The sequence below is a fragment of the Rhipicephalus sanguineus genome, chromosome 1 (assembly GCF_013339695.2).
Source record: "Rhipicephalus sanguineus isolate Rsan-2018 chromosome 1, BIME_Rsan_1.4, whole genome shotgun sequence".
In the NCBI taxonomy this organism is placed as follows: domain Eukaryota; kingdom Metazoa; phylum Arthropoda; class Arachnida; order Ixodida; family Ixodidae; genus Rhipicephalus; species Rhipicephalus sanguineus.
In genome coordinates this window covers 220,604,670-220,632,429 of record NC_051176.1, presented here as the reverse complement: position 1 = coordinate 220,632,429, position 27,760 = coordinate 220,604,670, and the positions used below count along the sequence as shown (strand labels likewise).

General features: G+C 43.1%; 2 protein-coding genes across 5 annotated transcripts in view; one reads left to right on the top strand and one right to left on the bottom strand.

Annotated features, from left to right (window-relative positions):
- The first annotated feature begins 149 nt into the window (after window positions 1-149).
- On the top strand, window positions 150-7,942 carry LOC119372624 (transcription and mRNA export factor ENY2). Of its 3 annotated transcripts, none has more exons than XM_037643100.2 (5): window positions 150-395; window positions 764-844; window positions 4,837-4,907; window positions 5,334-5,408; window positions 7,700-7,942. In XM_037643100.2, exons 1-5 carry the CDS (start codon window positions 355-357, stop codon window positions 7,777-7,779), a joined length of 348 nt encoding a protein of 115 aa, XP_037499028.1. In that variant the 5' UTR covers window positions 150-354; the 3' UTR covers window positions 7,780-7,942. The 3 variants fall into 3 exon arrangements, with proteins under 3 accessions (XP_037499028.1, XP_037499038.1, XP_037499034.1); XM_037643110.2 differs by lacking the exon at window positions 150-395 and adding an exon at window positions 473-653; XM_037643106.2 differs by lacking the exon at window positions 150-395 and adding an exon at window positions 495-657.
- Window positions 7,943-8,038: 96 nt separating this feature from the next.
- LOC119372590 (protein FAN) overlaps window positions 8,039-27,760 on the bottom strand; it is a 91,628-nt gene continuing 71,906 nt past the window's right edge. For both annotated transcript variants that reach the window (XM_037643070.2, XM_037643077.2), the window contains 5 exons: window positions 22,406-22,589; window positions 13,602-13,640; window positions 13,333-13,435; window positions 11,346-11,455; window positions 8,039-8,299 (listed from right to left, as the gene is read on the bottom strand). In XM_037643070.2, coding sequence (XP_037498998.1) covers window positions 8,202-8,299; window positions 11,346-11,455; window positions 13,333-13,435; window positions 13,602-13,640; window positions 22,406-22,589 — 534 coding nt within the window. In that variant the 3' untranslated portion in view covers window positions 8,039-8,201. The remainder of the gene's footprint in view (window positions 8,300-11,345; window positions 11,456-13,332; window positions 13,436-13,601; window positions 13,641-22,405; window positions 22,590-27,760) is intronic.

Genomic DNA, 27,760 nt, shown 5'->3' with positions numbered 1-27,760 from the left:
GTATATCGTACAATGCTTCAACGACAAACAAAAATCCCATATATCGATGAGAGTATTTCAAGGTCGTAATGCTACGTCGCGCCGAGTGCATGTGCACGCTGCACTTGGACATTTGAGTGCGCGTGCGACGCCACGCACGCGCTGATACTCACAATAAATTTCAACATGTCCGCAGCTGCGCTGTGTCCGTTCCTGCTGTAGGATAGCGTCGTGCTCGCCGTCCAGTGGTACGTCACAGCAGGCTGCTACACGAAGAAAGGGTCTAGCAGCGATCAAGCACGCTACTCGCAACTACACAAATCGCCCAAGGCGACAGGTTTCAGCCTTTGATTGTGCTAACAGTACGCGCGCAGTATGGTATTCGGCATTGCACAAGTGCAGCCCACAATTCTTGGGTGAGTATATTATACACCTATTCCTTGCAGATAAAACTAGACGCGGGACACAGTTATATGAACTAATACGTTGGTCAGGATTGGAATACGACAATACGTGGGAACTTCGTAATCTGACGAACGAGCCGCAAAGCGGTGCGGACATTTTATTCCGGTTCCTGCAGCAATCGCGCTGATATTTGGCGTAGAAATCGTCCGGAGTATAAACTGAGCATCGACGTATGTCGAATCTATTGCCTGCCGGAAGGTTATGGGCGAGTAAGTACGTAACTTCGTGTCCTGTGGTAACGGCAGTCCGTATTGACAACTGATGATTGAAGATGAATCCTTGTGAATTAACCGCAACTGTTCGCTATCTTTTGTTTCAGGCCTATTGAGCGCCAACAAAGAGTGTATCAAATGAAAGCCAGCATAAACCAAAGGCTCATCGAAAGTGGAGAGCGAGATCGGTGAGTTCTACTGCGCCGTAGGCATGCATCAAGCACGGACACGCGGTTTGACTGTCCGCTGCGTTTATGTATTGTGCTATTTGAAATGTTCGCATAGTGTACGGCATTCAGTTGTGGTTAGTAACTTTCTTTTTTTTTTTCTGTCGGCTGTATCAACATCAAGTTGCTAGTCGCTCTACCGAATGCTGCATTTCTGAAAACCCGCTGGAGTTTTTTTTTTTTTTTTGCATAATAAGTTGACGCTTGCTAATGTAGCAAAGTCTGTTGTTGCGGTTGAAACTGACAGAAACAGAGAGGTGCACATAAAAAATGTTTCTCTTAAATTCGGCATCTGACGCGCTGTCCTTTCATTGGACAGCGCGTTCAGCCAGCAGTTACGCGCTGGTGAATGTTAATGTGTAAACAGGTGTAATTGCATTCGTTTTTTTCCCCCACTAAATAGTTGCAGTAACATGTAACCTTTTTTTTTTTTGTTTTCCATTTTATGCATGTGTCTATTGCTACGTTTTTGTGCCTATCTTGTTTGCCCAGTGGTTATTCCCATAAAATTTAAGCCCCCAGTTGCCTGTTTTTATGCCTTCACAAATCTCGAAATAATAAATACATAAACAAGTTTTCTACAGTTATTGCTAAAATTGAATCCGCATCGTCAAAGGCGTCGCGCTCCAAATCTCTATTGGCGCATTTCTATGGGAGCGAAATGCATGCCGCTGTGTATGTGTATCGGTTTTAGCCTCCTGTAATGACCCCCGCTTTTCTGGGAATGACAGTTGCTAAGAGTGCATCCCAGCATACTGACAAGGTCTGGTGTGTGAATAGAATACTGCACTTCCATACCACTCTAGTATAAATTGCATATTCTGTTCATCCCAGTTAATAATGTTTAAATTGCTTCATATGTATCTGCTCACATATTGAGCAGCTACAGGCATTGACATAGCACAAATGAAAATGTAGAATTTTCGGTGAGCTTTATTAAAACAACAAATGTGGCTTCCGTGCCTTACACGAACTTTGGTTCCATATGGGTCCATAACCTTGGGTATGGGAACAAAACCCAAATTCGGGTGTAGCGTATCAGAGGCCAGCAGTTTCAGAAACTCTTCATATGTTGTTATTCTATAAAACAAAAATAGTCTGCCATTTGACCACAAACTGGCACTGTCACCAACAAGCCAAACATCTTGCAGTGCAGTTATAGTAATCAGAATTATCTTAAAGGGGCCCTCCAACATTTCCTTCTAGCCATGATAATTTGTTTTGATCTATCTTCAGCATGAAGAACTAAAGGAATTATGAAAGTGCACATGAACCTAGTGGACAGCGAAACTTAAAATAAACAAAAAAGAAAGGATGACCAAAATGAGAATTCACCTGAAATCCAATATTACTTCTGTAGATGCCACACTTTTTCATGACATCAAAGGGTGGCAGGGATGCTAGCTGAAGTCAGTGCGCCGTGGTTGCATTGCCTGCTGATGGCATTCCATAACCAGGCAGCTCAGTCTGGCCTCAGAAGAACATGGCGCCACTTCTATGGTTAGAACAGCTTCCGCATAAATACTCAGCGTGTTCATGCATCAGTCCCATAGCTGCAACACCTCACCCGTGGCTATGGGATACTTTGTTTGAATGGCTGTAAAACATGTCATAGCTTTTTTTTTTTTTTTTTGCAGCACTCACAATATCATGCCAATGTAAAATGCACATTACATATTCAACCAATGATTTTAGTGCTACTCTTTGATGTCACATCTGTTGTGCAAAGCAGACAAATTCATTACATTGGGATACTGCTATTGGTGCTGCCCAGTAAGCTTTCTTGGTAGTGTTGCATGACCCCTTTTAGATGTATGTGTATTTTAATTGCAATTTCCTTGTGATTGTGAAGCACAACGTTAGCAGTGGACAAAGTGCTGAATGGGGTACTAGAAAAGTAAGGAATTGATTTACATTGTGTATGTGCTTTTTGAGAGGTAAAGTTTAGTGATGTGTACTTGGATACTGTGACAATAGTAGTACATAGAACATTCATTGGTGATAAATGTTTGACTTTTTACATGGGTAAGCACAGTCAGTCTTGCCACTCAAAACATTATAGTACTAAAGAAAACCTCTTACTGCTCTGCAATGGCAAACATGTCTTTCAGACATGTTCACCATTGAAATCTGCAGTGCAGCTCTTGTAATCTGTTATTCTGCCTTGCTGGCTTGAGAAAGCTTTGCTTAGATGTCGACAGTGCGCAAGATTCTGTTTTACCTTTGAAACAGTATTGGCCTCGAGGGCCTCCACTGGAGAGGCCAGCGCTGCAATTATTTTGATGTCCCAGATAGGATGCTCCTGCTTGCCTCGCTGCGTAGTTGTTGTGGAACGCGACGCTAGTTGTTGTGAAACGCGAACGTGCGTGACGTTTAGTTCTCAACATGCGAAGCTTACTTTGCCCAGCTGTAGATATTATCACCGTATAAGCAGTGCTAGGTTGTGTGCAAGCAGCTTCAGGTTGTTGGTGCACTGTTCGGTGCTGCAGTGCCAGACGTATGTCACAGATCCCGCTGTAAGTTTTCATCATTACCCCAAATGTAAAAAAAAAAAAGTGTGAGACTTGGCTGGTAAAGCTGAAGATGGGAATGGACGTCAACGCTAACTCGTGGGTCTGTAGAAGGCGCTGAAAATTAACATCGATACGTTTCCGACAAGTGTAAGCCAAGGCGGAAAGTAAACGTATTGGTAGTTAAAAAAAAAAAGTGCTGATCATCATCAATGAAGTCTGAGCACAACTAAAAAGAGCAATGCAGGGGAAATCGGCCCTTTGGTTTGCAGATCCCACAGTACTTCCAAGAATGTGTGGCGATGCACTCCGCTCACCATTCCCACGTGTTCATTGAGAATAGTGCACGTGCACCACACGTGCTATGGTATTACTGTACGGTCACACGTTTCTCTCGTTGTTGCAAGTTCACTTGTTCGTTTTATACAAAGTCTGAGAATTCCGACGAGGGAAATATTTCAAAATGTATCAGCATAGTGCACGTGCACCACACGTGCTATGGTATTACTGTACGGTCACACGTTTCTCTCGTTGTTGCAAGTTCACTTGTTCGTTTTATACAAAGTCTGAGAATTCCGACGGGGGAAATATTTCAAAATGTATCAGCAGCTTAGCTTTCACGACATCACTTGCATTGTCATCCATGGCGTCAGCTGTACCGGCTTTAGGTCATGATTGTAGCATGCTAATTACACGCGGGTGCCACCGGGGGGGCACAGAGTCGTAATTTGCGTGCCCGGATTATCAAGTCATACCTGTTCTTCAAGTACTAATAGGCTTCAAAACAAGGGTGAAGCACGCACAGTGCCCATAACTAAAACACGTGGTGGCAAAAGCGCAGAAATGTGGTGTTCCATCAGATGACACCAAGGGCGTCCGCAGAACTTTTTTCAGGGGGGTGCATCAGCAGAGGGAGGGGGAGGGGGGGGCATACAGCATAGGTAGCTTTTGTTTCATTGCCATGACATGACCAGCAAGATTAGTCCATAGCAGTATGTAACGTGCAAAGTTGGCTGGTAATCCTGAATGATGTTTCACGCGGATATGCGGGACTGGAGTGTGCTAATCAAGCTGTGTAGCTTACTGCTACTGCATAGAAAATTAATATCCAAAATTCCAAGGGGGGGCAGCTGCCCCCCCTTGCACCCCCCTCCGGACGCCCATGGATGACACAATCCGGCATCCTATGAGTGACATCACAACTTAGGTGGCACCACACTATGTTCTCAAGGCCAATAGTATTTCTGCATAATGCTGCATGTTGCACATGCAGGCTCAATTTTTACATTCAGGAAGCACAGTGGCTGTTTTAGGAGTATTAGCCTATCAACTTTTTGTGTACTAGTAGTGACATAGGACAAATTGTAAAAATATTCTTGGAGTCTCTTTAAGAACCTTGCATTTCAGAGAATTCATTATATAAACCTTTGTTCTCATTTCCAGATTAAAGGAGTTGCTAAGGACAAGGCTAATAGAATGTGGGTGGAAGGACCAGCTGAAAGCATACTGCAAAGGTTAGTGAAACTTTTGTGTCACGTATAGGAAGTGCTTCTTGCACTCTTTGTACGCATAATTTTGGAATCTATATTGAAAAAAAGTTTTGTTTTGATTGTTTTTACTACCTCTTGCAATACTGTCATTGCGACATGACCATTAAAACCAGTAATAAATGAAGAGACAGCGATAGCTACTCGGCAAAAGCATCCTTTCATCTGCAATACATTGCTTGGAATGCCTTAACTCAGTAATGATAATTAGCCGTGAGTGTTACTTCTGCAGAATTGGCTATCCTGGCAAAGGCAGTCTAAAAATCCATTAGAACAGAATTTTTAAGCAAAAAGCATATTGCTGGTCAGCATTGATGCTATTTATTATATTCATACCACTAATTTTGGAATGCCATTGTCTGAAAGCTGCTCGTGTGTATTCTTCCATTACAGAAATCATCCGAGAAAAGGGCGTAGAAAACGTCTCTGTCGATGACCTTATCGCAGCAGTTACCCCTAGGGGAAGAGGTGAGTGTTAAGTGGCTTTGAATCAACGCATAATCTCTTCGACATGTAATTCATAATGGGGCCCTGCAACACCTTTTTAACTAATCCTCAAAAAGAGCTAGCTGTCGGAGTTTATTGCCTCACAAATCAATTGGCACAAATTTTTCAGGTCAGTCAAATACGAGTGGAGTTGCAGGAATCCGAGCGTTATTCCTCCTTTCGTTCAGACAAGCGCTATTGAAGCTACACAGGGAGGGATGACATGGCACATGTCATGACCTCAAGCTTTTATTTTTTTCTTTGACCGCATACTTCTGGTATAATGACAAACGCGGCCACAGTAACAGTGCAACACTTGAAGCACTATTGTGTGAAAATCTGGCCGATGCATCGGTAAGTAGTGTCGTAGTGGGTTCAGTACGAGACAAGGCATCAGCTCAGGCATGAGAATGAAGTAGCATGGCTGGTGTAGTACACCATGTGCTGCCTCACACCAACATAGGAGAAAATGAAACATTTAGCAGATGACCATTAATCATATTAAAAGATGTTACCGAAGATACAGACATGTATATTTTTAATTTATGGAACTCAAAATAAACAATACTAATATTACTGAGGATGTTTGTGTGATCATGAAACCAACCTATGACAGTGCCCTCTTTGTATATGCAGTTTGCTGAGAGGAGAGTGAGCAATCTCTAGCTGTCTTTGAAAGGAAACAAAATGGCAAAACTCCCTGCTGTGTGCAGCAAAATGACATTTGGCTCGCATGTGCACAGATAAGAAAGGGAAAATAGACAACCACCTGTTTGTAGCACGATGCCACGAGGAAATCCATGTGGCACCGTGCTACAAACGGGTGGTTGACTATTTTCCCTTTCTTAACCCTTCTGCCACCTTGCGGGATTCCGCAGAACTCATTTGCAATGTTCACAGATAGCAGCACTTTTTTGACTAAGTTCAAAAAGTGCTGCAAGGCCTTTTAAGACAAAACTAAAATAGCTTGCAGCAATGGTTGCCATTATTACAACCAATAAGTAAGGCATTTCTTTCCAGCATTTGGCTGAGCTTGATGACTTCATCAGTCTTTGTGCCAATAATGAAACTGTGATCATCTTTAATGTGCTTGTTTTCCCAGTGCCAACTTGCACTAATTTGTGTGTAGACAGTACATAAAAGTAACGAGCATGAAATAGTTGTAATAATAATACATAATACTATCTGGGGTTTAACATCCCAAAACCACCATGTGATTATGAGAGACGCCGTAGTGGAGGGCTCCGGAAATTTCGACCACTTGGGGTTCTTAAACATGCACCTAAATCCAAGTACACGGGCCTCACTGAAAATAGTTGTACGAAGTTGACCTTGAGTGCTCGCATTGATGGGCATCGGTGGAGAAGAAATGGCCTCGCATGGCTGTGGCAGGATGTACAGTCAAACCCAACTAGTACTTTAAACCATCCCTTATATCGAACATGACAATGCTTGAACGTCAATGTGTATGCATTTTACAACTGCATGGAACAAAAATAGCCAGGACACTTCATACATTGAACATTGGGTAACATTAATGGACTCAAGAAGTTTGCTTTCCCTCACTGAATAGGTCTTTCCCATGTGCAATTCGGTGAGCAAGCGGTGTGATTAGCAGGACACCGTGAGTTAGTGTCCTCCTGATCCACTGCATGATATGGGTATTGTGTAATATGTGGGTTCAGCTCTCTTTTAACAAAATTCCTTTACCCTTGATACATTGCAGTAAAAAAAAAAAAAAAACACTTGGTAGTTCCTCCTATGTTTTCCTTAGCTGGAATGTTTGTAGTTTTAAACTAAGAAACACTTTGACCCATCGCACTTTTGTGCACAATAAGACTTGGCAAATGCTTCGAGAAAAACCTAGATACCTAAGCACCACCAGGAGAAAGAAGAAAAAAGCATCTTTTTTTTTTGTGATTCTTCTTTCTGCTGGTGGTGCTTAGACATCTAGGTTTTTCTCAAAGTTATGTACCAACTAGCGCTGCAACATGTTCTGCTAAGTTGGCAAATGCCTCGGCAGCATGTTGTATACTGTTGATAAGTAGGTGTGTGCCAAAAAATACTTTGATCCTATTTGGACATCCTGGTGTTTGTTAAAATTCATAGAACATAATTGATACTTGAAGGAGTTTCTAAAACTTTTTTTTTTTTTTTGTGCCCATGACTTTTGTATTTCCGCATCACGACTAAAACACTAAATATGTGACTGCCACATTCCTGAAAAGCAAGTTCATTACGAAATATGGACTGCAAACTTTGTGTTGTTTCAGCCACTGTGCCAGACATCATCAAGCGTGAACTCCTTCACCAGATCAAGAACTTCCTGATGGATCAGCAAGCAGGCAGTTGACTTTGCAGCTGAAGACTGCACTTATAAAGATGTGCTTGATTGCGCAACTTGTGACTTATGCCCAACCACGTCAAAGCGCACGATTGCACTTCATGCGCAGCTTTTATTGCAGGAATGATGGAGAGGACCTGATTAATGCATACCCAATGCTGTATAATAAAACAATTATGTGAAGATTGAAGGCTGACAACACGTTGATATTTCAATAAACACCGAAATTTGAAAAAGTGTGTATTCTATCCGAACAACAGCCAACATCGGTAAAAAGTGGTGTATATATTCTCAAAATGTCAAATACTGTACAGCAAGCAGAAGGTTGATGCATGCTTTCCTGTGTGCCTTAATTCCCAGAAAAATACACATGGCATGCTGTAGTGGCACTGAAGAAAATGTTCTTTGCATCCAAAAAACGAGGATGGCTGTCAGGGTTCTCCAGACTGCCATACCACCACTTTTCCATCAATTCCGCCTGTTGCAATAAGGCTTCCGTCATCAGATACATGAATGCAAGTCACAGGTCCTGTAAACAGAAATACATGTATGTATATATAGTTGCATCGCTCATATTCAGATTTCAGGAAGTGTGAACACTGGAACACGTGGCTTGTGCATTCTCTAGTGGCAGTGGTGCTTCCTTCACTATTGCCATATTTCATCTTCCACTTTCCTCCACTGCACTCTGCCTTCGCTCTCTTTCATACTCCCCTGTGCCAATTATTCACTTGGTTACAATTAGGGCTCAGTGTTCTTGGATAAATCTGAAAAAACTTTTGACAATTCGGATTTATCCGACAAGCTCTGATTTTAAAGGCCAATATTAACCTGTTTCATTCTCTATTGAAAGGGTATGCTAAGTGGTAATTGATACATCAGCTGATTTGGCTGATATAAAGTTTACCTCACGCAAACAGTATGTCGTAGACCACACCCATCGCACATTTAATAAAGTGCTTGTCGTGTACCGAGCGAGAGACATCAACTCCTGCGTACGTGGGATACCCGGGAGCGCGATGCGACACCTTGATACAAGATGCCCTGGCAGCACTGGGGTGTGCCAGACTTCATCGAATATACAGACCTCGGATAGTCTTCTACAACAAGCTTTAAGGTTGTAATACGCACAAACGTAGGTGTTTTGCATTTAAGTATTTGTGCCTATGAATATGTCTGTGTGTTCAAACCTTCCAAACAACTAAAATACACTTCGTCTGTTCCGATCTTTTTGTTTTCAGACATCATTTCGCCTAAGACATTGAGTATTGAGAATAATGCAAAATTAAACTGAATTTTGGAGAGTTTGCGATTTACGAGAAATAAACTCCGAGAAACACCCTCCGAACTTAAGAAAAATAAACTCCAAAAACACGGAGCCCTAGTTATGGACGAGGACAACACAAGGCCCTCGAAAAGGCGCTGTGCTATAAAAATTTTGTTCAGAATGATACTTCAGAGATAGAAGCTGATGCATTCCCCACCTGGCTCATTTTTAAAAGGTAAAGGCAATGGTGAGCACTACGTAATCACTCTACATCAAATATTGTAAAATCCTGGTCAGAGAAAATTTGGCAAATGAAACTGGTGCTTTCAAATCATATACGATGGGCATTCATAAAGTTTGCAGCAGGTTTACATGATAAGGATAAGCTTGCACATCTCTAGCTCCAGCAAATATAAAAGTTGTTCTACACCAGTACTACCACAGAACGCTGCTAGGGCGTTGAAAGAAACATGGCGGCATCCATTGGGGGAGTTGCAGTACACGAAGTGATTCGCTTCCTCCATTTGAAAGGGTACAACAGCAAGTACATTCATGCTAAGCCGGTAGTGGTTTACTATGATAACACTAGTTTATGATGTTGTGAAATGGAGAAGACTATCTCAATGTGGTTCAATAGCCTGGACAACAACTGATTGGCCGATCGTTGCTCTATGGTGGACCACAAATTGCTGCACAAGTCAAGGCTCCAGTGTTCTCTGACCATCTGACAGTTTAAGCAATTGGGCGCGAGGCCCACCACTGTAGACACGGGAGCTGCGATACTTGTGACATGCAGGGTTGGATCACGTAATCTCGCGTTGCTCCAGTGAAGGGAAGCGGACGGTTGAATGCACTGCTTCAAACCACGATTTATGGCATTTTCCCCTTTGAACCGCATTGTTTTGCTCTCACTTCATGTGTGTGGACACCTAGAGACTACACAATCTGGGAAAGTGCAGTCAAAGTCATCTGCGGCATGGTACTTTATACTGCTCCGTGCCACAGTGCGAGCCTAGCGAGAGCTTTCACTTTCACCGTTACCTTGCTTTGCAAGAGCATGATACCACTGTCACCTGACATTCATTTATTGTTATTTCCAGTTCATGGGATTGCTTGCTTATAGAAGGCGTCTGTAGAGTGAGCCCATCAAGTGTGACTTCCTCTTTATGTTGCGCTATATGCGACAACGTGGACAGCTTCAAACACTGATTCACTATCTATAATAGTGGGGGTGTCAGATGACGCGGGCAGTCAAGGTGGTGTCAGTCATTTTATGGAACGTAATATTTTTTTCGGAGCAGTTATTTCACATTTTGTACAGTCAGTGACAAAGCCACAGCAGTATTTTACTAATTTCGTCAAAGTGACGTACAACAATAATAATTAAAAAAGGACACGTGAAAGCGGCTGCGGGCTGATTGGGAAGGGGCTGGCGGAGCAATCCAACTTTGCACGTCACACGGATGCCTCCGCATGGCGGCGCCACGGTATGTCCTCGCACCCAATAGCACATAAACATCAGTGTGGGTTCAGTGCCCGTCTTCCAAAAGAATCTGCACATGACCAAGTTTGTGCGTGCTGTGTTCCTCAACTGCTGAAGTCAGTGCAAAAAAGACTAATAGATGAAAACAATGGCAGAAACATGAACGCTCTGTGTGATGCGTGATTTTTTTTTTCTACCTTATGACCGACTAGGAATTAACGTTGGGCCCACCATTATGACCCAGTGACAAAGCTAAGAACAAAGGGGAAGCATCTGAATTTCACAGCACAAAAAAAAGCGCAGAGAAAAGGTCATGCTGAGTGCATTCTCCGATAGCTGTGGTGAACATTTGACAGGTTCTGCCCAAAGAGACCCAAGCATAGCTAGCATTTGAGTCATTCACCAAGTTATGACGAGTGAAAGCTCAAGAATCGCATCCATCTACTCCATGAAGAAGAATTTGCCCAATCCTCATATTCATTTGACCTAGCACCCATCCCAGTGACTCCTTCCTCTTCCCTCGCATGAAGAGCCTTTTCTGAGACAACAAAGAAGTGATAATCCAAGTGGAACTCTTTCCGAACTCTCAAAACAAGTTCTACAGTGATGGCCTGTGGCAGCTAATTTACTGGTGCATAGCCCTGAGGGGAGGAGAAACTCCCAATGAAGTTGTGTCACTATATACATTCCTTCATGGCAATATGTAGTAGTACAAACTTCACTTGTTTCAACAGTGCTTTTAGTGATAAGAGTAACACATCTAATGAACCTAGTTCATTCCCAGACATAACAGATTTGATGGCTGATAAGCATGGGAAGCCTCACCAGAATGTGCTGGTACAGTTGCAACAAGCTTTGCACTTAGCAAGTCCCAGACCAGGATGCTTCCTGAATCACAGCCAGTAAACACTGTGGCACCATCCCAGGAGAGGCACCTGGCAATGAACCATTATACATCAACAAAAAATGCCCAGAAAGAAATGGTCACTATCAATCAAGGAGAAGTTTAGTACAGTTTAGTATTGTTCCTGAAGCATATTTAGGTGCATTGTACAGAACTGTGGCCACTATGATTATTATACCATGCAGCAGTAGTATAGCCATAAATTTTTTTCGGGGGGTTCAACCATACTTTATGTATGTTCGCGTGTGTTTGTATGTGTGTGTGTATATATACACATGCAAAATTGAAAATTTGGGGGGTTAGCATAAGCTCACTTATGCTAACCTTAAATATTTATGTTAGCACGTAAATGTAATTGTAAATGTTGTAACTGTTGCAAATGTTCGCAGACACCAAATGAAGTTAGTTTACACATACATCTACGTGCTGTTCTTTTCCCTACCTTCTGATGAAATTTAACCCTTTGAGGGTCCATTTTTTTTCGCAAAATGCATCCCAAAAATGTGTATTTTTTTATTGCTGAATTAAATTCTTCAGATGAATCTATTTAAGAAAAAACCAATCTAAAATTTTTTTTTGTGACCATAAAGTGACAAAAAAAATCATTTGGGTTGTTACATAAACGTGGTTTATTCATGAGCAAGAGCAAGATAAATTCTAAAAAGAAACCTATACGACTGTTAAAAAATTATGTGTTGCAATAAACGTCTGTGTAGTTCACAGACGTACAAAAACAAGTGCACGAAGTGGCATGAAGTGGAAACACGGGGGGAGAAAAGCCACTTTTGATCCAGTCAGCATCGCCTCACTGTGCACGCTTTTGAGATGTCGCTCACTCATAAACATCCGAGTTTTAACTTGTAAGCAACTCCTTTTATGATGGGGGCTGATATTTACTGAATAAGATTCTGATTTGGCAGTCGAGCAGCGATTCGGAGGAGTCGCTGCTAGGCTCACTTGCGGCAGAGAAACCGGCGCTGAGTTCCATAGCGAAAGCAAACTGCACAGGTGAGCGCACTGAAGAAAACTGTGTAGTTGTAAGCGCGTCCGGAAAGCGAAAACAAGTCTGAAACCTATAATAATCTTTCGTCTTATCGCCAACGAGATGGAAGCGGCTTTTGTGAGTCCCCGAAACAGGAAACGCAACCACAGTGGCATCGTTTGTGTCACTCAGCGCCTGCACGGAAACAGGCGTAATTGCATACTGGGAAGCAATAAACGTAATTGCGTACCGGGAAGCAATAAACGTTTTGAAGGATTCTAAATGTTTTGCGGGCACAACAAGCAAGAACTGCCCGAGGAATGAAACCTAAACTAGCCGGTGCACCGCTGTAGTAAAGCACGAAAAAAATAACGGGGAGACATTGGCGCATGAAAAAAATTCCACATATTCTCAAAGTGTGGCAGCACGTGCCAAGCAAGAGAAATGATTGAAAAAAATGCACGTTTTAAACATACATGCAATGATGTACATGTACATCTTTGACAGTCTTGTGGCTGTTGGAGATGACACACGTGTACGTCTTTGACCGTCAAAGGGTTAACGATAAAACAAAAAGCGTACAAAACTGTCTAGCTTGCCTGTGTGGTATGCAGAGCTCTTCATTGCATTCCCATTGTAAAAATGTTACTTAAAAGTGTGTTTTAATCCTCTTTTGGTACCCATCAATTACTAGTCATTTTAGACTCTGCTGACGTGGCTGTCTGCATGACGGGGCCTGTGTTCATGTTTCTGCACGTTGATAGTGCTGCAAAACTGATGATAGCCGAAGTGTTAGGTGAGCCAACACTGATGACAAAAGTCCTACACCACCTCAGCTACTAATTATGCTTGTGTGGCTTCCTTCAGCTCGTAAATATTTAGAAATATATACATGTTCCCACATACCACAAGTGGTACATGCTTACCTCATTGGCGAACCAACATCTTTGGTGAAGAGAACTGTGCCTGTCTGAACGTCTAAAACTTTTAGGAATTTGTCTTCACTGCATGATGCTACCCTGTAACCATCTGAAAGACAAAAAAGCATTGCCTCTTTGCAGTATTAACAGCATAAAAAAATAAACATGCTAAAAAGCATGCTTTTAAAGTTTAACAATTGCTACTGTAGAGCATCACTGCATGAGGTACATCAATGTTGTCACCACTACATTGTAGAACTAAAATTTCTGCTTACCTGGACTGAAAGACACGGCTGAAACAGAACCTTTGTGAACTGGAAAAAAAAAAGTAATAATAAAGTACTTTGTATGTATAAATAAAAAGTTTGGTAACATGTAAATATATAATAATTAATACCAGAAACGCAGCAAAATAACTGCTGCACAAAATTATGGATTTGTAAGCAAATAGTAATTTCAATGCAGCAAACAAATGTGTACACTGTAGCTCAAAAGCACCTACAGTCAATAGGCCTCGACAGCTGGTATGGTGGCACTGCGGCACTAGGGCAGCCGCGCGCGTGATCCCATCGTGACATGTTTAGGGTGCTCTTTGCAATGACATTGCAGAATGAGCAGCGCGCGTTATTGTCTGGATTCCGCAGAACTGAATAGGTAGAAAGATATTTAAAATGCAAGCTGTCTTCTTCACGGCAATGATCTTTACGCCGGCAACCATGTTTACGGCGTTAGGGTGGAAACTGTGTCTGCCAAGGGGCCCTCCGAATTCAGTGGCAAGTGTATTGCTCAGATGAAGAGTGTCGGCTAGGACGTCCACCTTCAGGTTATCAAAGTTTTATCAAGGTCTTGCATTATTTACATTAAAGTTTTTTTTTTCATCTATTATGCGAAGAGCTTCCTTTGACTTTTGCATCCATTCTGTTGGTAGTCGGTGTTCGGGCTAAGCAAGATAAAAGTTCATTTGTTGCGTTACTCTCGCCTTTTAAAGCGAGAGCCTTAGCTCATCAAATGCGAAATTTGACCATTGGTGGCATCTCGCGTCCTGCGGCATCGGGGATGAGCATAGGTCGGCAAACTCACTCATGAGTCGACTCACTCGGACTCGGATCGGGCCGAGAATCTGAGTCTGAGTGAGTCTGGGTGACTAGTAATATGGTGAGTTTGAGTCCGAGTGCGTCTGCTTGAGGAAAATTTTAGTGAGTCCGAGTCCGAGCGAGTCCGGTTGAGGAAAATATTGGCGAGTTTGAGTCTTGAGTAACTGCTAAGCGCAAAATATATTTTCTGAGTGAGTCGGAGTGAGCTCCACCTTTTTTTGCTGACTTATGGTCCTATCTACTCATCTTCAGCATTACTATTAGCCTTATATTAGCTTAAGTTTATACTCAAGTCTATCCACACATATTTCAATGCACAAGCGTTAATGCGCCACCTCAATATTTATTTATCGGAGGGGTGAGTTGGGGAGGAGGGTGCCACGACATCCCCCTGCAAACTCTATCATGGGAAGTTCTTGATAAAAGTATCTCGTGTGAGCCGCGTATTTCATAAAGAAATGTCAATACTGGATTGAAAACACTGATAACTCGTATTTGCAGGTACAAGATCAAAAGGTGTATCGTAGAGCAACGATTATGTGAGATATTGGCGTTAAACAGCATTGACACTATGATCGAAAACACTAATTATTTGCTAACGGTCTCATGAGTCGACTCACTCAGGCTCAGGTCAAGCCGTGAGTCTGAGTGAGTCCGGCTGAGTAACATGTTGGTGAGCTTTGAGTCCGAGTGAGTCCGACTGAGAAAAAGTTTAGTGAGTCTGAGTCCGAGTGAGTCCGGTTGAGGAAAATTTTGCTGAGTCTGAGTGAGCTCTCACAGCAAAATATATTTATTGAGTGAGTCTGTGTGAGCTCCAATTGTTTTGCCGACCTATGGGGATGAGTGATGCAAAAAATCATCACGAGATGACATCGTCATATGATGTCAGGATGACGTCACAGATTAGCAAAATTTGTGAAGGCCTTATGACGTCACAGTGACATGACGTAACGTCACATGATGACATCATCACATCACATCGTAGCTTGGTCAAAGTTGGTCTAATCACAGAGGCAATGCAAAACCAGGTGAGGTGACTCCGACCTTGGAGGCAGTCTGTTTATCTCGCACGTTGCACCGCCTTCATCCAACGCTCTCATCGCTCATTCTCGTGAGCCTTCCATACTTATCCATATAATTTTATTTTTGACAGCTTACCGGCAGCATTTCTGTAGCTGTTGTGACAGCCATACACGCAGCAATAGCATAGTTACACTCTTGTTTGACCGCGAATTACCTTTGTCCTTTCGAGCTGCTGTGGTTCCGCCCGTATGCACCCGCTCTCAGCCGCGACTGATTAGTAGCGCGCCATGCCGTGGGCGGCACCACTTGTTCAGTCAAAGCTGCAGTGCACTAGGTTTATAACGGGTCAATGACCCACAAGGGGAACATTAATAGTAGTACATGTTCCAGAAAATAACAATACTCGAGTCCACTCTTTTTTATCTTGCACAAGCAATGCTGGGAAATCAATCTACTCACTTCAGCAGATGAGAGTAGTTGTTTGCGCGCTACAAGCAGCTATGATATCTGTTGAGAATCAGAGAACTCCTGGTGGTTAAAATTGATCTGGCGCCTCCTATTATAGCACATCTCATAATTCAGTCATGGGGATATACATGCCAAACCCACAATATGATCACGAGTTACGCCACATTGGAGGACTCCACAATCATTTTGACCACCTGAATTTCCTTAACGTGCGCCTAAACCCAAGTAGTGGAATCTTGATAAACGGAAATTGTTTAAACAGAACTGCCATTTAAATAAATAGAACATGATTCTTGTGGTTAGCTGGTTTTGTATTCATGCAATGCAAAAAGCATTCACTAAATGGTACCATCACTTTTGCAATTCCAGATAAACGGAACTGTGAGCATCATCAGAAGCCAAACTAAACAGGCAATTTGAGCCGCAACGTGATATGGATAAGCTATTTTGCTGAATGCAGTCGTTCTCCATGTTTTCATTTTACTCTGGCTGTGGCTGATCCATTGTTGTTTATACTGAAGTCATGTTCAAGGTTGGCTACAGGCATAGTGCACTGGCCAGATGGCACTGTATAGAGATTGCCCTACAGACCCCTTAGGAGGAATGAGCAGAGGCATGTAGACACCCTCTTGTTCTTCTGAAGGCACCCCCTCAATCCGTACCAATTTTAACACGAAAGTGTTTTATGACGGGGTCCACCAAGTACATCCGTCACGGATATGACGTTGATAAAATGGACGCCAACGGATGAGAAAGAAAAAAACCAAGAAAAAGATACCCCGCTGGGAATCGAACCCACGACGTTGCGGCCGCGACGGCAAGCGCCCGACGCTCTACCGACTAAGCCAACTCGGGAGATGCTAGGCACGGCGCGAACGCGCCTTATATCTTTCACACATTCTCTTTCGCGGCGGGCGGAGCGGGGCGGTGCCGCCGTCTGTGAGAGGTGGAAAGAAGTAATGCTTCACGATCGACACTTACTAGTGCTTACTCCGAGATTGCACGTGATATCGGAGGTCATGGTTAAAGCGTCTCGATACCAGAGAGGTAGACTGGCCGCGCTGGCGTCGCCGAGGCAGCCTTGACGCAGTTACGTTCTTTGCCTTTGGATTCGTGTTAGCGTGCGTCGGCTCATCGGAGTAGTGCAGCTTCCACGTACACGAACGGGATTTCTCTGCCGCCGACTGCTTCAAATGCGAGAGCACCGACTAACAAAACTGCTGCAATATGCGTTGCAGAAAGGACGCGATTTCGACGGGCGAATGTCGTGCCTTGGTGGAGCGAGAGCAGCGCCTGCGAGACAGAGGCCAGCGGGACGCACGCGTTTGCGGCTCAGGCTACGAACCTCTACCTCCCGCGTTGCTGAAGTGCAGTGTGTGTCATGTATGCATGAGCACAGGCGTCGGCTACCCATTACTAGAAAGCGCACACCGTGCCGTTTCTCTCCTTAATTGACGACGCTTTGAAGAAGTGCATACCGGGTACCAGTGTTGATTATGAGCTTGTTGATATCATCCTTACGCGCGATTCACGATTCGCTGTGTCCAAATATATGTTCACACCGTCAGCTACCTCAACGGTTTTATCATGATCATGGGCGTTAGTCGTCGCGATAGAGACATGCTCTCAACATGGGTGCATCCACGTCAAACGGTGCTATAGCTGCCAAACACGAATAGACATTGTACAAGCTCTCATATATCATAAGCACTACTTCTGTGAAGACACGTTTCACTTTCGTGTTATACCGATTCCTATGACGGAGGGATCAGCCATGTTTTTTCTTACTTGTGACGACAAATCTTGTTCAATAGCACTGGAAGAAGGGGATGTGCAAAGTTTTGATGCTCATACATATTCCACTAATTGTTGCAAGTTTGTTGCAAGTTGTTGCACAGTTGTTAGTTTGCGCTCATATGTGCCGTGTGTGTGGTCTTTCTCTGTCCCCAGTCACTTTTTGTAAAGTCTGCGCAAAAATGATCGATAATGTTTAACCAACTAGCCCACTGCCAAGTTTTTCTCAAGCAGCGGAACATGGAACACATTATGTGTAGTTCTATGTTCAATAGTTTTGTAGTGTAAACCACTCATTGTTCACAATCTTCGTCTTGAGTTTTAGAGTTAGAAACATATCTAGTACTATGCAACATGCTGACACAGAAACATATCTAGTACTATGCAACATACCGACACAAATAAAAAATTTGATGTAACTACAATTTTCAGTTTAGTCAAAAAGCCACTAGACATTTCGACACACCCTTTCACTTCAATTCTGGTGAAACCCCTCAGAACATAGGAGTGTACAGTCGCACTCATTACGACTTGCAACACGGGAGCGCGTGGCCTCACAAGCTTCAATATCACCCATGGCTTCCGCTATTCCTTATTTCCACAACTAAACGCTGTTCATCTAACTTGGGGATGATCCCAAATAAGAAAATATAATTTAGTTGTGGAAATTAAGGCAAGTTGTAGCCACGCGCCATCTTTGAACTTGTGAGCTCCAGTGTTGGAAGTCATACTGAGCACGACTGTACATGCTCTTTTATTACTTGGAACTATATGTGAATCCATAATACATTACAATGCATGCTAAGGCTGCTAAAATGTCCATATGAAGACCAGTCGTGAAGAAAAGAAAGAAAATCGTGCAATTACTGCGAAGTTCTCATCCCTAACACCCTCCACCAACCAGCGAGCAGACATTTTATGTGTACCTGTATACCACAATAAGATGCAGTCTTTACAAAGCTATGCAGCCTGGAATACCAAAAATGAAAACTGTGTAAGAGATGCCAGAAACAAATACCTGCTACATTCACCCAGAGCATAGTCTGAGGATTCTTTTAAAATAGCAACAGTGCAACTTTCACCTTGTACATGAAAACTTCTATGAATTTTCCATGCTTGCTATGGCAATACCCATGACCTTGGGTTATAGTCACTTCTTGTGCAGCCCTGATAGGTCCACATTATTACTGTGAAACAGGTGTTTCCCACAAAAGCACAAGAATAAAATTTCTTTTTTCTGCAGTACTTTCTATCAAAGTGTTACACTAAGCTGCACCAATGCAGGGAGGGAAGGTTAAGACTACAACACTGTCCAGACGGGAACTGCACTACACAAGGTAGGGCACCTTCATATGCACACTTAGGCCTTGTTTATAGGGAAGTGGCAGACTTTGAAAGGGCACATGTTTGCTATTTTTGAGGTAAATTTTTCCAGTAAATTTATTGAATTTGATACACAAAATGGTGGCCCTGCAAGAGGCTACCTACACCATAACCGAGATAGGCCACAATGCTGGCCTATCTCTTTCGGCTGATCTCTGATGGTTCGTGCCATGAATGAAATCACTTCTGGAACGAGCTTCACATCAAGCCACCAAAAAATATAGCATATGCAAGCTATATGCATGACACATTTACTGCATAATTATACTAACAAAAATATTGTTTGTTACTTAACAATTCGAAAAACATCTTGTGTGCAAGTACGAAAGTAGGGGAATTGTCCAAGGGGCTCGTTTTTTCTGTATTATATACACAACTAACGAAACCGACAGAGAATTAAGCCAAGGAAAGCATAGGGGACATTACTTGTGGTTTCTTAAATGTTGTGTATAATTAATGATTCTCTCTTAAACTGAAAGGAATTAAAGTGGATGAAATATGATCACCCTTTATGTCGGTGGGATTCGAAGGCTGTGGGTTCGTATCCCACTGACGGAAAGCGTGATTTTTCGTCCGCTTTAATTACTTTCAGTGTAAGAATCATTACACTACAGTTAAGAAACCACAAGTAATATCCCCTATGCTTTCCTTAGCTTGATTCTCTGTCGGTTTCATTAGCTGTGTAAATTTGTGTGCAAGTGTGAGAAAAAAAACACAATTGACTCCCTTTTTTTCTGTCTTCATTTCTTCAGGGCTGTAGCTGGTCAATTATGAATTACAGCCAGCTTGCCCAAGTTTCTCTTCTAGTAAGGCTACACTTTCTCAATGTGAGACATCTACACAGCGTGTGCCATCATGCCCTTCCAGAATTTGTTGCTTTTAGTGCTGTGCACACCATGTAGCCATAAAGTACATTTGATGCACTCAAACAAAAGGAAAAGGTGAAATATGAAGGTGTACGGCGATATACAGGTTTCCTACACTCGCTGCAATGTAGTTCACCTAAGGAACCTTTATATATTGCATGCCGTTAGTGACACACATCGGTGTCTGACAAGAGAGGGAACAATGTCACACACCTTCCAGACGAATATAACACAAAATGCTGGCCTTCCATATTTGGTAGCAAATAGTGGCAGAACTTTTGAAGGTGTCATCACCCTAAAGCAGAGCTTAAGTGCACATGTGTGTACGTGTGTGAATGGTCCCTACACAAGGCGTTTCAGCAATCACAAGTTACGAGTTCCTGAAAACAAAAGGCTTGAGAAAATATACCTTTTGTTGGCCTCATTCAAAGAAAAAATGTATATCAAGTATCATTCAATAATGGTCAATTTCCTCCTTAAATTTTACGCGTATGGCAACTGCTTAATTGAAGCCATTCAGTGCTGAGAACATGTCCACTTTGTAGGAGTTCTGACAACAGAAACAGTTTTGAGATATTTGTCCCCAAATTTCAGTGACCAAATAAAACGGTGCGGCATTGCCAAAGAAACGCTTTGTGAGGAGATGGTAAGAAGAATCGCAATGCATTTTTGTGAGAAGGGAGGTCAGCCCCTAGAACGTGGCATTGGCCTCATTTGTGTCTACATGGCATGGACCAGGGGTGTAGCCAGAAAATTTATTTTGGAGGGTTCCGACCCTCCTTTAGGTATGTTCGTGCATGCATTTCTGTGTGTGCACATATATATGCACACATATATGCATACACATGCATAATGTAAAACTTTTGGGGAGGGGTGTGTGTGTGTTAAAACCCCAGAAAGCACCCACCATGGCTATGCCACTGGTATAGACTTTCAGCACTGACCAGCCTCAATTTTGCAACTGCAAGTAAAATAAATTGCTTTAGTGGCAGCTGGAAAAAAAATTTTCCCGTCGGCCACTGCTGCGAATCTTACTCAGCAAAATTTAATATTTGTCCCTAATTGAATACCCTACTTTAATAGACCTTTTTCAAGCAATCCCAGAATGACCCGCGGGCGTGCGGAGCACTATGGGAAAAGTGTGTACGTCGAGGGAGCTGGCTGTTCGGTCGCCCTATGCCTGCTGGCACCATGGGAGCACGAAACGAAAAGAACACGTCACTGCTTCTTGACCATTCTTGAACGCGGTATCCCTATATATGAAATATGAAAGGAATAATGCAGTCAATGTAGTTATTACTGAGCGGATGTATACCGGATGTTGCAGTTAAGTGGCATGTGCGTTACCGTGTGCCGATAACTTCAAGACATACTATCGTGAGCAGCATATAAGCCGGAACACCGAACTCACCTTGATTCAACGATTACTTGTAATGTAATGTGACATATGGAATTGCAAGAGAACCTTTTCCGCTTGAGCATTTAGCGTCATGAAACTTCTGCGCTTGCCAATTGCGTTTAGCAGCTATGGCCTTTGAAAGGTTTCAGTGCTCCATCTCATATTGCTCATGACAATGGATATGTACGGTATATATATGGTCACCTATGAGCCAACATGTGAAAACAAAGTGGCCATACGTAAGATGCAACATCTGCAGTTAGTGTCAACGAAGGGTGGTAGATGCTTATCGTATGTTACCTATGGTGCGAGCGATGCGCACGCTGTCTAGTGAACCTTATTTTACTAAATGCTGATTATACTTTCTCGCGCAATATTTAAATCTTAGAACCTCACCTTCTGCTCATCGGCAATGTCGATGGGCACCGATTCCAAATGCATTTGTGAATTGCATAGACCGCTTCTGGACTTCGTCTAGGAAACTGAGTTGCACCTTTTTTTTTAAATTTAATTTATGCTGTTAGGCATACTGATGCCAAAAATAAAATTTTAAAATTATTGCTTCGGAGCCACTGAGGTGATCTAACGATGGCATGTGGAAACTTTAGACAGATGGAAATCATACAGAGACTGTCACAGCTAAACACAGAAGTAGTTTATGTTCGAATTGCGCAGTAATATATCCCTACGTGGGAGATGCCCGCTACGCGCCAAGCGAGTCCTGCAGGAGACATAAATAAAGTTTTTCCAATCCAAAATATTGCACCTTGCCAAATTCACTTGATCTGAGAAGTGCTGACACTGCACAGGGGAAAAGCTGAAGTGTGAGGCCGCGCGCTCGTCGTTGCGGCATACACACTTTTTCCATGACTGCTTGCGTGCTCATTGGTGGCGCTCGTGTACTTGGAAAAGGGATATTATGTATATGTCTCAAGAGTGCAGCAGTGATAACAGCAGTTCTGATAAGGAATGCACTAGCTGCACAGAAAACATCTCTAGCTTTAGAGAAAAGGAAGAAATGCAGGTGTAACAAGAATGTATAGATGACTGACTATGAAACTGTCCACTGCAAAAAGCATTCTGCAGCTTCCAGAGGCTGATGCAACCCTCCACGGTGCCAGAGACCAAGTTCTCCCCTTCAGAATCTAGTGAAACACAGGCCACGCCCGACTCATGTTCCAATTCCAGGTGTAGGCTGAAACCGCTCTTGTCACCACGATGCTTTAGCTTCCAAATCTGAAAGGATACAAAATAAAATAAAATAATAATAATAATAAATAAATAAATAAGCAAAAAACTTGGAGGATGCTTATGCTTCACCTTTAAGAGTGGAACACAATAGCATTATGAGCGCCGTTCACAACGCCTTCTTATTTGCTTGCCATGCTTTGCTTCTCGGTGGACAGCTCAAACATGCCGTGCATACAGGAACGTCCTTGCGCATGACATTAGCCATTGTAAACTCTCTTAGGGTGCCTACTGCAGGTACAGTTGAGAAATACCCACTATGCCGTAATTCAACATTTTGCAAAGTAGCAAAAGGCCCACTCATGCTCCTACATAGCTGCACACTTGGTTGATGCTGTGGCTGATGATGACGATGATGAATTATGGCTGTGCCATTTGTTGTGGGTGGGCAGCTTTAAACCACTCACTCATAATGCAATTCACATGGTGTGACTCCTGTGCAATTCGCCACTTCTGCCACGCATTACATGGTTGCTGACATGACACCTCGCCCGACATGATGCCTCTGTAGGGTTTCTTCCTGAAGAAATTTCAAACAATGGCATTGCTTTGAGGCAGAGTATTTGACTGCCACACAGAATGCTTGGATTCAATTCCAGCTTGAACACTGATTTTTATTCATTGCATCCGTCAGGATTTTTTGCTCACGGACAATGCCGGCGACACTAGATTTTCTACGACAAGAACTCCTTAACGCTATTGAATTAAAATCCACTGTCACAGCACAACCAATCTGCCAACCTCAAAATTGGAATAATGCTGCGATCAAAAGCCAAGAAATATCTACTAAATGTTAGTGAGTTCATTGCTCAAGATACGATTGCTGTTTCTTACAAATTTAGCAGACTTTGTTCTGAGGGTTGCTGTAAATGGGCACCCTGTTCAGTAGCCACAGAATTATCTGCACTGCTCACAAACAGAAGTGCTCACGTTTTTCGTTATGAGTGAAGTTACAGGGATTTGTTTCATACTCTGAGCACTTTTTCTCGTCTTTCATCCTGACAAGCATGCTGGAAGTAACACAGGGAGGGATGACAAAGGGGCAAGAAGCTACATCAGTGCATGTCATCAACTTGACAATTTTCCCTTTTTTTAGGCATGTGCAACTAGTGAAATTTCATCTCGAATCGAATTCGAATCGAATAGTGCCGAATAGTGGCCAAAAATATTGAATATCGAATCAAATATCGAATACAAAAGATTTTATTGAAAATTGAAAGAAAAAACAAAGCAATAAAATCTGATCATGTCCTCGAGCACATAACGTGGTGAGTGACTACTACCGAAAGACTACAAATAGTCATGCAGAAACACAAGCTGTTCCACATGGCCTGTTTTCAGGCTCTCTCACTGTGATGTTACGTTGTTTCCTGCGGTTGAAAACATGTGCTCACTGGGCACCTCAGTAGCAGGAATGGCAAGGTATCACAAAGTGATTTCGACAATACATGGACAAAGTGCAGCTCCATGCTTGGCGGTGCGGCAGTGGCGACTGCACAGCGTGAACAAATTTTCGGTGCTTTTTTCGGTGCGTTTTACGGTGCTTGCGGCAAGCTCAACCGAACTACGCAAGAAGTCCGTGCCTTCGTTTCTGACGCGAAGTTGAGAAGGGCTTGAAAGTTTTCTCGCGCATTTTTTTAAAAACCAGAATATTGGGAATATTTTCAACGAAAGGTCTACTCTAACGACGTTAGCGTTACTTTTAGCCACCGCACTCTACCCAAGTTGCACCATTGGCCTTTGCCGCATTTTAGATATTCGTCCTTTCGAATTATTCGATTAGGCATAATTCGATTCGAATTCGAAACTCTAATATTCGCACAGCCCTACTTTTTTTCATTGGAAATGTTTGCATGCTACTGGTACAATGATGAGTGCACGGCCAGCTTGTGATAGCCCCCTCAAGCCATGGTTACTACCTATGCAGCACAAGAAGTGCTACTGTCGTGTGAAAGTCTAGCTGAACCTGGTGCACACTGGCTGTGTCTTGCATCAGCGTGACCAACAGAAAGCAGCCAAATACAGATGGTACAATTTGAAGCCCGTTCAATTAGCTAAACACCAAGCAATGCCTGGCAAGGAGTCTTGCTTGCGAGGCATGTACAAAGCAAGCATCATACTGGTGGTTTTGGAAACAATGATGTGCAATGGTAAGTACTGTCGCAGTGGGCTCAGTGTGACACAAGTGAGCATGTCAGGCACACAATGTTTGAAATAGCACGGATGCAGTATATGGTGTGCCTCCTCACATAGACGTAGGAGGAAACAACATTAAACAGGCGACTGCTGATTGATATTGGAAGTACTAGGATAGTTATTTCTCAGTGTTTTTGAAGAGAGAAACTTGTACTTTTTATTTATTGAACTTAAAACAGACAATATAAATATTGCTGAGGATGTTTTTGTGATCATGAAAACGGCCAATGGCAGTGACCAGCCTTTCTACTGCGTAGTCGGTCCCTTCGACTATGCAGTTACCAAGAGGAGAGAGAGCAATTTTCAGCTGATTCTGGCACAAACTGCAAATTCCCTACTGCGTGCAGTGCAATAACATTTGGCTCATATGTTCACGAGAGCCTTGACTACCGATCAGCTGCATTTTCTGAATACGTAGAAGATGTGTTGCACGGCTCCTTTAAGTTAAAAGATAGACGCTTCAAAGGACTATACTGAATATCAAAATACTTTTGCGTGGCTATGGAGTTCCATGAGGGATATGGCCCACCTATTCAAGCCCTTGCCATTAACATTCAAAAAGCAAAAAGGTAAAAAATGTGCATAAATAATATTAATATTTGGAATCAGTTTCAACAGTTGCCACATCAAAAGTCATTTAAAGGAAACGAAGCGTCTACCGACGGCAGGTGTCCAAGCCTGCAAAACACGTTTGGTCTACTGGCTCTGCTGACAGTTATGATCATGTACAGATGAGTCCACTGTTAAAGGGAACACTCGCGTGAAGTATGTCTAGATTTAGATCACTTGGAAAAGCATCGTGGCTTAGATTTGCATACGACTACTGGTGGTTGACAGTTCTGACCCCTTTTGACAGACTAGTGTTGTGCACGAGCCAAGTTTCCACGTGCACTCGCATTTAGGTGCTCATTTGAGTGTTCCCTTTAACAGTGAACCATACTGTACGTGCGTTGGCTTCTGAAATAATTTGCTACACATGTCCCCAACAAAGCACATTAAACACACTTGTGCATTGTGGCATCTGAATGCAGTGGAACGCATGATGGAATGTTGCAATATGTTAAGGTTCCCAGTATGCCACCAGTCTCTAAATTATGGCTGAATACAAACCATACATGCTAACAACACTTGCTGTCTACGATTTTCGCGGGTGCCTTACAAGGATTTGGCTCAGTGTTTTAGAGCAGCTCTTGTGCAATTGGAGGCATCTTTACAGTTTTGGTGCAACTTTGACAGCTGTTGAAAATGTAGTACTCTGGCAGAATCGGAGCAGCTTTACTACCCGTGGCAGAACTTCCCCAGTATAGTAACTACTGCACTCGGCAAGACGCCCAACTACATCGATGGCAACATGCCAATTAAATCATGGTGAAATAGGCAAATAAAATATTGCTTAAATGATCAAAGCCGAAATATTTCTGTTTGCTTTGCTAAGCAGCTTCTTTATACTGATACTTCTTTATGCGTTTTAAGTTAGAAAAGATTATAATAAAAAGTGTACTGCATTGAAATGCTAATACAGTGAAACCTCGGTGATACGATCACAGCTCATACGAATTTCGGGGTGATACGAATTTTTCGTTGGTCCCGGCCAAGGCCCATTGCCTGCAATGTAATGAAGTACGGTTGCTACGAAGCGATTTTCACCCAGCGACGTTTGATACGAACGTACGCTACCGCCCAGGCACGAAGAGGTGCTGTCCGCGCCATAGGCGTGCACACAGGGCCGGGGGGGCGGGGGGGGGGGGGGGGGGGGGGGCAGGGGGGGCGGCCCCCTCCCCCTAATCACCTAAGAGGGGGGGCGCAAAATCTGCTCCGTACATTGACCATTCTAGTCACCTAAGAGGGGGGGGGGGGCGCAAAATATGCCCCATACATTGACTTAGAAGGGGGGGGGGGCTGCGACGAACCTTACCCCCTCTAATGGGGAACCCTGCGCACGCCTATGGTACGCGCTGTCGCGGAAGACGCGCCAAGCACGTGCAAGCATGGGCATGCGCGCCGCACCGCCAAATCGTATGTAAGAAAAACACTTTTCTAAATGTGGACGAGGACCGAAAGAAGGCGAGGACGGTCTTGGCGAAGGAGTCAAGCCTCACAAAGTCAACATGCGTGACCGTTGAGGTCGCACTCGTGAGGGCACGGTCGTAAATCTCCCAAAAAACATTCCCAACACCTACGCGATGACAAAATGAGAACACAGGACCGTGGTTTGGTAATTTTGTGGCCTTGATCCATTGCGTCAAAGCACTTCTTTTGTTACTTTCGCTGTAGTACTCCGGTGTCATGCAAAAAAGCATACTAAAATTTCTAAGGGGCTGTTGCTGTCGCGGGTCACAACGCACCTGGTTCATTAATTAAATACGCGCGTACGGGCCGTATATTTACGAGTTCTGGTATGATTGCCGACATCTAAAAACTTATATGAGAATCAATCATGGTATTTCCTGACGTTGCCGAGGCCCTGAAAAACAATAAATGAAAATATACGCCAGCTTTCTTTTGTCGCATGCTAATTTTCCATGCTTTCTCGTGATACGAATTTCAGATCATACGAATATTTTTGGTGGTCCCGTGAGATTCGTATCACCGAGGTTTCACTGTATAGGGAAAATTAACAGCGTGGACCAGTAAAAGGTCACATGATCGCCATCACATGCATCTGCACTTTTTTGCCGTGTGAGGCACAAAGGTAATATTGAGTGAAGAAATAAAAATATAAATCCGTGTTTAACGAGAAAAACAGGGTTCAGTTTAGCCAATACAATAGGCAATCTTTCCATTTGCAAGTTATCTCGATTCGTGTTCTGAGCGGTTGTCTGTCCCTTTAAGAACTCTATCCCTAGTGTCGTTCGGAATAGTCACCCTAAAGAAGCGGCCAAATTGGGTTCGAAATGTTGGGTTTTAGTTTTGAACAAATCTTGGGTGGCAAGTCGTCATTTACTAGAGACTGCTTTACCCAG

Coding starts and splice junctions, on each gene's coding strand:
- LOC119372624 (XM_037643100.2), top strand. CDS start 355: ATGGTATTCGGCATTGCACAAGTGCAGCCCACAATTCTTGG. Junction 396..763: donor GTGCAGCCCACAATTCTTGG/GTGAGTATATTA, acceptor CTTTTGTTTCAG/GCCTATTGAGCGCCAACAAA. Junction 4,908..5,333: donor GCTGAAAGCATACTGCAAAG/GTTAGTGAAACT, acceptor CTTCCATTACAG/AAATCATCCGAGAAAAGGGC.